We start from the raw sequence: 14,831 nt of genomic DNA on the forward strand, positions 1-14,831 counted from the left end.
AATCTCAGTTTTGAAAGGAACATTAATGGCCTCTGTCCTTTTTGTGGGAGAACTGCATGTGAATTTCAAGATTTGGATACAGAGCTGGTTGGATATAAAGTGGGTTGGCTGCATCTCCCCTGGTGCAGTTAGTGGTCTGTTGCTGAACTGTTCTCTGAGCTGATCACATGCTCCTTGTGTAGATTAGAGTCTACATTGTAGCATGTGCACTAAAATCCTCCACGCAGGAGCTGAACAAGTGGAACCAATAGTCTACAGGAGAAATGTGACATTTACTGGCCCACACACTCTGTGCCCCAAGACTTCTGCTCCCACCAACGGCTTGAGACATAGTAGCAGTCCACAGGCTGCAGACAGCACACTGCAGGACAGGGGTAATAGAGCAAGAATCAGACAAAGAGAGACAAAGAGTGGCTCAAAAAACAAGAATGTCAAACCTCTAAAGGTGTGCTAAAAGGCTCCCAATAAGATAAGGCATGTGTGTAATATACATGCATTAGCGTGCCCATATGTCAACAGTTTCAGTTTTCAGAAAACATGTTGCCTGGTCGCCTTGGTGTACAATGTTGGCGTTGCAATTTCTGTTCCAGAAATCCCCTCTAAGGAGGTTTGAGATTGCCCTTGGTTCTGCATGTGGGGATGAGCAGCAGCCCCCAGTGAGGCCACTCCACTGTTATGAGTGAGTTGTGGCTTTACTGATTGGCTTCATTTCCAGTAGCACCATCGCCTGCTCCAAAGAAATTGTTCTTGTGGTGGACATCAAGGTCCAGCAGTGAAGAGCAGCTCCCCAGACTCCGCAGCCCAATCCCAGCTCAGCCCGGCCGTCTGGGAGCAGCAAAGGAGGCCTCAGGTCCAGGTGTTGGGGAGAAAGGCAGTGATGGAGCTCCACTGTAGCACAAGGCCTTGGAGGGAACCACCGATGAATTATAGTCTAGTAAGGTAAGGTGCTCGGGAGACAGAGGGGAGCATTTATCTCTCACTTTATCTCTCTCTCTCTCTCTTTCTATCTATCTTTTAAATTCCACTTTTAAATTCACATTGAAATTTCAAAAAGGCTTTATTGGCATGACAGAGAAAAACCTATACTGACAAAGCTGTATAATTTATGTGGACTGGAGTTGTAAACATTAGTATACAAACATATAAATCAAACACGCTTGCAGAAAATAAAGGATTTTTTGCAGGAAGCATCTAGTGCATGTGTAGCATTTGGTCAGTTATCACAGACAACACTTGACAAGCTTCCCTGTACTTAGAAAAGAACAGGAACTCTACTGGCCCAAATCATACTTATAGTGGACAGCTAAGGGCAGTTGCTCCATCTCTCTCTCTCTCTCCTAAGGGCAGTTGCTCCATCTCTCTCTCTCTTTCTCTCTCTCTTCTCTCTCTCTCTCTCTCTCTCTCTCTCTCTCTCTCTCTCTCTCTCTCTCTCTCTCTCTCTCTCTGCTCCTGTGTGGAAGCTCATCGTCTCTTTCCCTGTTTGTTTCCTCCAGAGACAGGCAAAACATGTGCGCATACACATACACACACACACACACACACACACACACACACACACACACACACACACACACACACACACACACACACAAATGCAAAGAGCAGTCCAACACTTCCAAGACAAACAGCACAAACCAATGGGGACCTGCTAAAATATGGCAGCTGGGAACACAACTTAGATGTTTACATACAAGTGTGTGCATGTACGCGTGTGTGTGTGTGTGTGTGTGTGTGCGTGTGTATTTGTGAATGTGTGCATGACTATGTGATTGCATGCATACATGATAGAGCACAAGGGTATGAGTAAATGTGTGTGTGGGTTAAACTGCTGTGACATTACACAGAGTAAACACACTTCACACTACACACATGACATCATTAGACAGGGTGAACACACTTCACACTAAATGCATGTGACATCATTAGACAGAGTGATCACACTTCACACTAAATGCACGTAACATCATTAGACAGTGATTACACTACACACAACGCACGTGACATCATTTGATAGAGTGATCACACTACACCCAACACACGTGACATCAATAGACAGAGTAAACGCACTTCACATGTGACATCATTAGACAGGGTGAACACACTGCATGCATGTGACATTAGATAGAGTGAACACACTTCACACTACGCACATGTGACATTAGACATAGTGAATGCACTCTACACACTATGCACATGTGACATCATTAGACAGAGTGAACACACTGTGCTGTGGTCAGCAACACAAACAACCATATGAGGAGTAGTGGTCAGCAAAAGGGCTGAAAGCACAATTTATCTGTCGTGTTGTGGTGTGAAACACAGATCTATTGCTCAGTACTTTGAAACTGTGCCACCATATGATTTTGGCTCCTGGTGTCAAAAAATAACCGATACTATCATACTACGTGGTTAAAGATATGGCTCCATTTATAATGGTTAGCAAAGAAGGCACATATGAAATAAGACGGATAAATGTTACCAACACAGACACACTTCTGCTATGCCACATAACTAAAGCTGGTGGAATTCTTTGGTGAATTTAGTTTCATAATGATACAGATGAAAACAGATGCTCACAGATAAAATGAGGTGTGGTTTTAATCAATGAGGGGTTATCCAACCCGGCAGTCAAAATACAGACAAGGGTCAGGACCGGAATCACAGCGATCAGGAGCCAGAGAGCATCATAAACAGGGTACAAACCATCCTGGGTGGAAATCCAGAAAGACAAGATAACAAAGCAGACCAATCCAAACGGGGCAGGCAAAAAACACAAGTGATTAAACGGAAAAAGACCAGAAACACCACAAGACAATCGGAAACAGCACTCTGTATGGCCTGATGCTTCGAGTGGCAGTACTTCACAGAGTGTGTCTGGTCAAGGCGGGTACAGATGTAGTGCAGTGTAGATGACTAGCAGGTGATATTAACAGTCCAGTGATGATGAACGTGTGTATGGTTGGTGATTGGCTAGATGTTCTTCACCATCGGAATTCTGTGAGTTGTAGTGATCCAAGGAAATGGGTGGCATGACAAGTTCTTGTAGAATTTATTGCACTTTCTGTCCATGCTGCTGTAGTTTTGATTAATCTAAAATAAATATTTATCCATCTAATGTAAATAAATAATACTTAAAAACACACAGACCAGTGTTACAACAAGGGAGGTTCACTGGTGGTTCAAAATGTACCAGGTGCATTGCAATCACAGTATGTAACAACACATGTATTGTGAATGAACTGCTGATGAGCTGTGTCTGCTAAATCAGTCTATAGGGCTGTGAGGGCAGTCTGCAGGGGTGTAACGACAGTCTGCAGGGCTGTAATGACAGTCTGCAGGGCTGTGGGGCAGTCTGCAGGGCTGTGGGGGCAGTATATAGGGCTGTGAGGACAGTCTGCAGGGCTGTGGGGCAGTCTGCAGGGCTGTAACGACAGTCTGCAGGGCTGTAACGACAGTCTGCAGGGCTGTGGGGGCAGTATATAGGTCTGTGAGGACAGTCTGCAGGGCTGTGGGGGCAGTCTGCAGGGCTGTAACGACGGTCTGCAGGGCTGTGGGGGCAGTCTGCAGGGCTGTGGGGGCAGTCTGTTGGTCTGAGACAGAAGCTCTGCAGTCAGACTGACATGCTGGAGTGTGTAATAATAGTCCATGTTCTAATGAAGCCGTAATGTCAGAGGGTCTACAGGTGAATCATCAGCAGAGAGAGAGAGAGAGAGAGAGAGAGAGAGAGAGAGAGAGAGAGAGAGAGGGAGAGAGAGAGAGAGAGAGGGAGAGAGAGAGGGACAGAGAGAGAGGGAGAGAGATAGCAATAGGCAGACAGTGAGAGGGAGAGAGAGGCAGGATGTTTGTGGACAGGGATTATAATTGTGTGATAAGAGCTGAAAACAAAAGGTGTGAGCAGTAATGGACAGGTTACTCCGACTTGCCAAGAAAATGTCCACAGGGACACAGCTGGGAAATGGAAGATGGATTACGTGCTCTCGTCACACTGCAGCCAGAGCAAGACCTTTTATACCACTGTTCACACACACACACACACACACACACACACACACACACATACATATGCATATGCACACACGCACGCACGCACCACGCACACACACACTCTCTCTCTCTCTCTCACACACCCACACACACACCCAAACACACTCACATACACACATGCAATACACACCCACACACACGCACACACACACGCACACGCACACACACACATATACACACACACATATCCAAACACACCCACATACACACATACAATGCACACCCACACACACACGCACGCACACACACGCACACACACACGCATACGCACACGCACACACACACACACACATACACACACACACACAGACCCAAACACACCCACATACACACATACAATGCACACCCACAGTCTCTCTCTCCCTCTCTCACACACACCCAAACACAGACCCAAACCCACACACACACACACACTCTCTCTCTCCCTCTCTCTCTCACACACACACACCCAAACACAGACCCAAACCCACACACACACACACACACACACACACACACACACACACACTCTCTCTCTCCCTCTCTCTCTCACACACACACACCCAAACACAGACCCAAACACACACACACACACTCTCTCTCTCCCTCTCTCTCACACACACACACACACATACACACTCTCTCTCTCACACCCACACACACACCCAAACACAGACCCAAACACACCCACATACACACATACAATACACACCCACGCACACACACACACACGCGCGCACACACACACACACAAGCATGATCAGCTCATCCTAGGATCTGACAAAGTGCCCTCCTGCTACGGCAGTAGAATTTCAGCCTGCTCAGAGCTGCTAAGACTGCAGACTGACAGTTGACTAGCCACCATCTCCCCACCTCAGCACAGCAGCACACAGCTTCATGCTAGCAGCTCCATTCACTCTTATCCCTATTAGCAAATTTCGGCACTTATTTAATACTGAGCCACTAAATCCAGGACGGTGCCGGAGGCTTATGGAGCAAAGCCCGAGCACACAAAGAGACTGGCAGATGCCTAACAGGGCTACCTAAACATGGCAATGTGGGAATCTAAATCTCCTCCAAAACTAGACCAACATGCTGCGCTCACCTCAGCAACGTCAGGTTATGGGCGGCAGCGGGACCGAACGTGTGCTGCACCACTGCAAAGAAAGGTGGACGGAGGAAGAGCTCACCTTAGTGAAGGTCAGGCAGTCCTTGTCCTGCTCTTTGTCCTTGACCTCAAAGTCGTAGAGGGCCTTGCCCTGCGGGGGGGTCTGTGACAGGGGCTTGATGCACTGGATGTAGCTGGCGGGAAGGAAGCCGTGACTGCCGTTAAGCTCGCCGTGGTACCAGTTTTCGTCCACCTTGCGACGCAGGATGATGATGTCACCCTTGCTGAACTTGAGGTCGCCGGGTTCCTTGCCTTCATAGCTGTAGAGGGCCTTGCCACAGGGAAGCTGCGGAACATTCTGGAAAACAAGGGTGGAGAGTACTTGCTGAATCTGTAGAAGACGGGAGTGGATGGGAAAGTTATTTTACTTTCAATTGCGTTTTTACAGGCAGAGGCTACAGCCCGAGAGAGTAAAACTCCTCCAGCTCTCTGCCTGGATGCTTGTTCTCTCAGTGAGCTCTGAGGTTTGTCTCAAATTCACACCAGATCACTCAGTGTCACTGGGATATTTCTTCACAGCTAGTGGACTCATTATTTGATCTGTTGACTAAATAAGGTGAATATGGATCTGCTAAACATGGTTCTGCACTAAAAATGTGGTTAAAGTGAAAGATTTGGGAGTTAAAAGCACAAAGAGAAAGTCTTGAGAAGGCAAGTGTTTGCCCGTTGGTTATCTGGGAGAAATAACGAGGAACTCCAGTGGAGAAAGAGCCGCGGGTCAGGCAGAGGAAGCACAGATGGCTTTGAAGTCTGAAGGCCTGCTAACAGCTAAGAGCTGACGTAAGACCAGGAAAGACACGCTTATGAGGCCAAGAGGAAAAGGACCAGACCCTACACAAAAGCTAGATCTACATAAGGTGCCCACTGCACATTTAAACACACACACACACACACACACACACACAGCAGGATGACAATATCTGATACTAGAATGGTAGTGAATGAGAAACATGGAGACAGATAGCACAAGGTCAATTATGTGTAGATGAGCAAGATTATAAATACAGTATGATGAAAAGGCTGTACACTACAGATACACGTTCTCAGCCTACAGTTCTAGACACAGCAAGCAGCCCCCAACACCATGCCCATTTACACTGCTCCTACATAAAGGGACTGTGTACTGTATAAGAGTCTATATTCCAAAAATGAAGACAAAGGGTGTTTAAAAGTTCATCACTTTGTCTTAATTGTGGCTGGGAAGAGTCTGAACCTTTCTGACTTCTGAGTAGGTACCTGGGACCTCATTACAAATAAGGGCTGAATAATGGAACAATCTCCAGAATAATGGACCAAACTGGGAATTCTAAAGAAATCCTTGGTGGGAAATTGGGTGGATATTTCTGGAAGCTTTGACTCATGTGTAGAGCCATACACAACAATTATAGCGAAAGGGAATTTACGACACCCTGGGGTAATGCAGGGAATTACAGCAACATGTGCAAACCATCGTCCTCACATGGAAACAGTACATATTAAATTATACAGATCCATAATTACTGCACATAGGCCACTGATTCATGAAAAGCATTCAAGCCTACACAGTGTTTTGCCTGATATGTTTATTGATATATCTGTATAGACCAGTTAATTAGCCTGTTTCAATGTATTCTTATTTATTGCTACAGATAACTATTTGCAATCTTCAATTTGTTCATCCCCTCTCCAGATAAAATTGCAACTCCTTATGGGTTGTGTATAATTACAGGCGGCAAGCAACTGTAAAACATTTACACACATCCACAGATTTATAAAAAGGCTAGAATGGATGCCGGCTTTTATTAGACCACAACAACCGAATAAGGCACAAGCGTGTTTTGAGAGACCATTTTCTAGTCACTGATGCTGCCTGGCTAATGAACCGATTCAGATTTCTAAGAGCCATTCCCTCGGAACCCTGTGCTGAGTCGGGCCCAGTTTTACGCAGGCCAAGCTCGCAAAACCAGACGATACCTGTCCACTTCCAGGTCGACTGTAACAACTCTCGGACAACTGGCATCAGGTTGCTTCCAGAGGGAATGAAATTGACACCTGGTACCCGTGAACAAGCAAACATCACAGAACTATTTGCAGCAGTGTCTGGTTTCCCAAATGTAATCGGAACAATTGGAGCCTATTGCTGCAAGTTCTGCAGGTGACAGGGACTAACTCCCTTAAGAGCTGGAGCCTTATCCAAGTTCGGAACCCGCATAGCGCAAAAGGAAGATGTTCTGCTGTGGTGTTCTGTTGTGGTGTTCCGCTGCGGAGTGCCCCTTTGGGCTTCTGAAAGGCAGACGTGCATTGTCTGGATTCATCAAATGGGAGACTGCTACACCAGACAATGTCTGCTGTGTGCCGCCGTTCACCCACTGCTCACATTAACTCTCTGCCTTTCCAAAGTGAGTCACTTCTTAGCATCAGCTGAGTTCGGACCACTTGCTAAGCCCCTCTGTGGCACCAACAAGACTGACTGCTCCAGCTCCACCTGGCACTCAGACTTGTGCTTACTGCCGATGCCACAGTTAAGACTGCCAGGCATATTTTTCCTTGCCTCAATCTCCATCACAAGACTTTCCATACATTCCGCAAAATTCCTCTTTTTTGCCTTTGACTCCACTATTGTTGCCACTATCTTACACAATAATGAACGGGAAACCCCATATTTAAGTATTCATGTGGTCAGTTGCATTGACCATTTATGGATATTTATGGGTGGTAACAGGGCATCAGGCTCATTTACCTGTGGACATTTTCAACAAGATTTTGATTTATAGAAAGGAAACGGCATGCGGACGTGCATTCTTAAGGTTTTATAAATCTGAATGTTTTTGTGCGTACGTAGAGTTTTACTCTGGTATCCATGCAGGTGGTACATTCAAAGCACTCAGGTATTTGTAATAAGTGGCATATTGTCTGATTGGACAGTGAATGATTGGCTCAAGCCAATCACCCTTGCATTGTGTCTGCCAAAAGGGCATGACCCCGCCCATCTGCACCCAAGTCATCCTGGTCTGACACTGGTGGCACTGACCCAAAAAATCCCCTCCAGCAGTTACGCATGCTTAGCTGTGCGAGAGTGGGCACGCATGCACGTGCGTTTGTATGTGTGCGCATCAGTGTGTCCACGTGCCCGAGTGTATGCGTGTGCTGTGAAGGTATGAGTATTGTGTGTGTGACAGATACAACCTGGAACACACGCAAATCTTGCTGAAATAGCATCTACTCTGTGAAACACATGGTACTGAAATATTCAACAATATCAAATATCAGTCTAAAAATACACCAGCGTGTTTGAGCAGTTTTTCAACTCCATACATGTCTCTCTCTCTCTCTCTCTCTCTCTCTCTCTCTCTCTCGCTGTGGGGAGTACGGGACCACAGGTGGTTTGTCACTCATTAAAAATGAAAGGCTGTCTTTTGCAGTGAGAGGGGTGTGGGTGGGTGGGGGCTAAGACAGTGGGCAGCCAACAGCAGAGCACAGGAGAGAGGAGGAGAGAATGCGAGAGTAGCAAGGTGGCTGGAGCTGTTAACATACAACCGAGAGAGAGAGAGAGAGAGAGAGAGAGAGAGAGAGAGAGAGAGAGAGAGAGAGGGGGGGGGGGGGAGAGAGAGAGAGCGAGGGAGAGAGAGAGAGAGGGAGAGAGAGAGAGCGAGGGAGAGAGAGAGAGAGAGAGAGCGAGGGAGAGAGAGAGAGAGAGAGAGGGAGAGAGAGAGAGAGAGAGAGAGAGGGAGAGAGAGAGGGAGAGAGAGAGCGAGGGAGAGAGAGAGAGAGAGGGAGAGAGAGAGAGAGAGGGAGAGACAGAGAGAGAGAGAGAGATCTGTGAGACCAGATGAAAGCAAAAGAATAGAGAGACAAAAAGTACAGGAGATGGAAAGATGGAGGAGAAGCATGTGAGCAGGATGAGAGGATAAGAGGAAATGGCTGAGAGATAAATACGAAAATTAGAGTGAGAATAAAAGAGGCTGGGCTGTGCAAAAAGAGGAAAGAGAGAGAGAGAGAGGGAGAGAGAGAGGGAGAGAAAGAGAGAGAGAGAGAGAGAGAGAGAGAGAGAGAGAGGGAGAGAAAGAAAATGACAGATCATTTGAGAGAAAGTCAGCATTAACACACCCACAATCCCACACTCACTCAGGCACACAAAAACACACATATGCACACTCGCACACACATTCACAAAAACACACACATCAGCATACACAAATGCTCATTCACACACACACACACACACACACACACACACACACACACACACACACACACACACGCGGGCACATCTCCCGGTTCATTACTCCCATATGATGTACACTAATGTGCAGCACATTGCTTTAAGATTCCATTTGCCGTGCTCCAGGAGCGCACAACCAACTTTCCTACCAGGAGCCTCTGAAACTGGGATTCATAGGGTAGTCATTGTGGCTCCAAGTGGGTCAGAGAGCCACCTTAAGGTGCTAACATGGGTAACACTGTCTGAAAGTTAATGTTGCAATATTTTGTGAATCACTTAGCATAGTTATGTAGCAAATGTTTAATTTGTGTCATTTTGATTTAGACACAAACAGTGAACCTCAAACATTGCACAGGTATTGTGTTCAGCACAGCATCAATTGTGTGTGTGTGCTGAGTGTTTGACATAAATGAGTAAAGAAAGGCCAAGTACTACACACACACACAAACACGCACCTGCATTTTCAGTACTAAAACTGAACATCAAACCTTCAGCATTTCGATTTTTTCTGTATTTATTTAAAGGCTAATGCCACAATGATGAGTTCTGCATATAGATAGATCACATCACTATATATCCATTTATAAACACACACACACACACACACACGCTGGGAGTCGTGGGCCTTGCGGGGAACGCATATGAATGAATCTGAGCCATTCAGTCTTGTTTTTCTTCTCCTCTCTCTCCAGCAATGTAAGATGCAGAGCGGAGCAGTGCAGGTGTGTAGGCAGGCGGTAATCTGTTGATCATCTGACTCGCTCAAAGAAACCCCGCATTCACACTGAGACAGTGACCCGACGTTGTGAGCCAGCCAGACATTATTCAATTTCAAAAACAGCTGGCAATTTACAGCAACTGGAGGCGCGGCTACAAGCACCGTGACCCCTGACCTCTACAATCATCCTGACCCCTGACCTCTACAAAGAAATTAAAAGCTGGCAGGTTGGTGAGGTTAGAAGGATAGACTGGAGTTGCCATCATTATAAATCCCTGACAGTTTATCATTTTTTATTTATAGCCTGAGCCTAAATGCATTTACTGTGTAGTGACTCGGCATCTTAGCAAAATTGCTAGTTTGTAGATTAATTCTAGAGAATTTGAAAGAAACTTGATAAAACACTTGTGATCAAAATACAGAGTGGTGTTGAAAACACAGATTTCCTCATAATAATGATTTGGTGCTATTTATGTCAACCCTGTTATAATCTTCAGTGCTGACAAATTCTGTTTTAAGGGTTCACTAAAATACAGGTATTTTAGACGTGCTAAAATTCCTCAGTTTTCAGGGCTTATTAGCACATATAAAACATTCAGTAACAACCACATACTCCACATAAGCTTCAACATAAACTTTAACCCATTATGTGTCTCTGTTAAACACAATGTTATGAATGTCAAATAATGTTGAACGTATTTTTCTGCAACACCATTTTCATATCAAGCATTGTGATGCTACACTTAGTCTTGGTATCCAAGTCAACAGTCTGCATTATCTTGATAAACCTACATCTAATTAAAAAGTAAATATGTAAACATTTAAATGAAATTACAATGTTTATTTGAAACCCACCTTTCCATTGATCCTACTGATCCACCAATATACACCTGATCATATCGGGTGTTTCCATGAGTCCTGTTTTTAAATGTAATAGTATTGGATTAGTTCTGTTTTTAAATGTAACAATACTAGATTAGTGCTGTTTTGTTTTTTTTAATGTAACTACTGGATTAGTTCCGGTTTTTATGTGTAACAGTACTGGATTAGTTCTGTTTTTATGTGTAACAGTACTGGATTAGTTCTGTTTTTATGTGTAACAGTACAGGATTAGTTCTGTTTTTATGTGTAACAGTACAGGATTAGTTCTGTTTTTATGTGTAACAGTACAGGATTAGTTCTGTTTTTATGTGTAACAGTACTGGATTAGTTCTGTTTTTATGTGTAACAGTACAAGATTAGTTCTGTTTTTATGTGTAACAGTACAGGATTAGTTCTGTTTTTATGTGTAACAGTACAGGATTAGTTCTGTTTTTATGTGTAACAGTACTGGATTAGTTCTGTTTTTATGTGTAACAGTACAGGATTAGTTCTGTTTTTATGTGTAACAGTACAGGATTAGTTCTGTTTTTATGTGTAACAGTACTGGATTAGTTCTGTTTTTATGTGTAACAGTACTGGATTAGTTCTGTTTCATGTGTAACGAGTGCAATCAGCTGGTAGGCCTGGTGTTAGACAACAGCACTGCTCACAAATGCTTCAACATAGACTAGTATGCCTCTATATAGAGTGTATACACAAACATATACACAGCAACATGCAAACACAAATATACAAAAATATACACTCAAACCTACACTCGCAAACACAACATACAAAAGGGAACATTTCTCTTAGCATTTCTCTTTATTAAAGAATAAAGTCTTTTATTATGTATAGTTCTGGAACTGATCAAGATCCTGTAGAAACTCTAGTGCACTGTCATGATGGTGGAGGGGTCTTTTGGTGGCGGAGGGGTCTTTTGGTGCGGGAGGGGTCTTTTGGTGGGGGAGGGGTCCTGCTGACATTTCACACAACTTCATCTTACAGCTAGTTTGTTGATGATGCAGCAAAGCAGCTGACTGTGTGTAGCCAAGCCACAAAGCTGCCACCGGAGCCCACAGAGAGGCTAACCCTCCCCGCCTTGATGCTAACGCAGTACGCTGGGAGTCCTGGACCTCGTGGGGAACGTGTGGGAAGGAATCCGAGCCATTCGGTCTTTTGTTTTAATCTCCTCTCACCCCAGCATCCCTGGACCCAGCAATGTAAGATGCAGTGGAGCAGTGCAGGTGTGGAGGCAGGCCATAATCTGTTGTTTATTTCAGCTTTGCTTGGGCTTTGGGTTGCTGCTTTTTCAAGATGTTTCTGGGGGGATACGGAGCACTTTCATTTTCAGAACACATCAGAAGGCATGGAAGCTGACGTGGGTGGGTAGACAAACTGTGCAGCCAGTGGCTCTTCACACACACACACACACACAAAGACACCAATTATTCTAGTCTTAAGGGAGTAAAGAATAAACCTTCAGTAATTAATTAGCGTTAAGCTTGCCACTTAATAAGCTCCCAGTGTTTTTTCCCATACCCTTCTAAAACACTGTGGTGTAACAAAGGAAGCCACGAGACTCGAACCCAGGGACAGGACCGTGGGCTCTGAGCCCTGGACCAGAGAGCCAGCTCCCTGCCACAGCAGACAGACCTCCCATTTAAGCTTCCTAAGTGACGGCCTCGGTCACATGTGGGTATTTACGAAATGGCACAATTTCAGCGAACTGTCATGAACAGCAGGACTGCAGCAAGCAGAGGAGCAGTAATGCAACCACAATAAGGGCATCACAATACAACGCATAGCCTGTTATGCAAACACATTTTATTAAGGTATGTGTAAACAAAAATATTATGGTTGTTGTTTTGGGTAGTTCTGTATTTATTGTTTACCCCAATATCACATTTTAAATCTAAGAGATTGCTTCTCTTAGAGGAATTTGTTGATTTTCCTAAAGCCATCTATGTTTTCTTTTTGACGTGCTTTTGACGTGCTGGACAGTTTAAACAGAGCACTTAAATGCACCAGTTTCTACTAGATAAAGCAATATAAATGTTCCATGTCTCTATCAATTCACATACCAGCAGGAGTGTGTTCACGATATATTGCCAGATTGATATTTTGGACATAGTCCTAGTGGACAGATTAGGAAGACATCTTATTACTGATCTCATTACTGGAACATCTTATGAAGGCTTAGCACAGCATTCACTAACATTTCTGTGTAATGAGGTATTTGATGTTAAACTCAGTATTTACTTTATTTGTTAACTTGATAAGATGATCAATGTTGTGAAAATGTGTTTGGCATTAAACATGCTGATGAAAATTATTAATTGCAGCCGTGCATCTCCTGGGTATACGTAATAAAATTCTACTCAGAAATATATTTTTAATTTAGTCATGTACTGTAATTCCATTATCTAGCTGTACCATTAAGTGCCTAAACAAGCTCTAGCTAGTTCAAAATGCAGCAGCCAGAGTTCTTACTTGAACTACAAAATGTGACCACATGACTCCTATCTTAGCTACTTTACATTGGCCCCCAGTAAAATTTCATATTGATTATAAAATACTTCTAATAACCTACAAAATACTGAATGGTCTTGCCCCACAGCACCTTAGAGAACTGCTAGTCCATTACGATCCACCACGTCTGCTTAGATCAAAGTGCAGCTCTTTACTAGTGCCAGGAATAAGAAAATCTACCACAGGGGGCAAAGCCTTTTCCTATAAAGCTCCCACACTATGGAATAACCTTCCTGTAAATGTTTGAGACTCCATATTTAATGTTTCCATATTTAAGGCTGAAAACCTGTCTATACCGTCAGGCATTTTATTAACTACCTACCATCTTAGGTAAAGGTGTGGATCTGGGGGTCCATGGGCATTGAGAGTTATGGTAAACTGGGATGGTATGATGCTGTTACTTCACTTCTCTTCACCACTTGAGTTTGTTGACTGAAAGCGGCAGAGTGCTGATGTTCCAGGGTGCCCTCACGCCTCTGTTTCCTTCCGGCTCTTTCCTTTTAGCTGTGCTGCCATAGCTAGATCTGCCGGAGTCCATCTTTGCACATTATAGTTCTCTAATTTATACACTCTCGTACCTGGACATGCCTAATAATCTAGTCTCTCTTTCTGCTGAGGTGCCTGCTACCCCTGATGTCATGATGTTACTGAGCCTCATCCCATCTCAGTTGCCATGGCTACACCTACCACCCCCTGATGTCCCCTGCTGTAGCCCATAACACCTCCACCCCAGCCAGCTACTTCTCCATTGCCCTTGATGGACATTCTCGTGTGGGATGGGTTTCAGACACACACCATCAGGTTGAGACTAAGGACTTCTAGAAAACCAGACTGGACATAGATTGCTTATTTCTTTATTATTATTATTATTATTATTATTATTTATTCTCTCTTACTACTTATTCTCCTTATTGTTTATATTATTACTATTGTAGTGACCGTTGTCGGCCAGAGGAGGATGCCCCCCTCTGAGTCTTGCTTCCTCTCCAGGTTTCTTGCTCATGATCTTAGGGAGTTTTTCCTCGCCACTGTCGCCCTTGGCTTGCTCACTGGGGACTTGGATCTGGACATTTGTAAAGCTGCTTTGCTGTAAAAAGCTCTATATAAATACGTTTGACTTTGACTTAATAAAGAAAATTCCATTGAAGTTAAAGATGCAGAGGAAGCAAAGATTGCAGTGTAGAGAACAGGAAAACACAGATTACAGAAAAAACAGGAACTACAGCGAAACAGGAAATACAGAGAAATATATATGTGTATAGTGCATAGTGGTAAGTATGTGCAGTAATGGCATTTCGGTTTTACACACACACACCCGGACAGGATCA

The 14,831-nt window shown here is 44.3% G+C and overlaps 1 protein-coding gene across 1 annotated transcript in view; it reads right to left on the reverse strand.

Moving 5' to 3' along the window:
• LOC113586729 (E3 ubiquitin-protein ligase SH3RF3-like) overlaps window positions 1-14,831 on the reverse strand; it is a 130,602-nt gene that overhangs the window by 36,628 nt on the left and 79,143 nt on the right. Inside the window, exon 2 of the mRNA XM_035522997.2 lies at window positions 5,214-5,489. Coding sequence (XP_035378890.1) covers window positions 5,214-5,489 — 276 coding nt within the window. The remainder of the gene's footprint in view (window positions 1-5,213; window positions 5,490-14,831) is intronic.

This window comes from Electrophorus electricus, chromosome 9 (genome assembly GCF_041902795.1).
Source record: "Electrophorus electricus isolate QZ-2024a chromosome 9, ASM4190279v1, whole genome shotgun sequence".
Taxonomy (NCBI): domain Eukaryota; kingdom Metazoa; phylum Chordata; class Actinopteri; order Gymnotiformes; family Gymnotidae; genus Electrophorus; species Electrophorus electricus.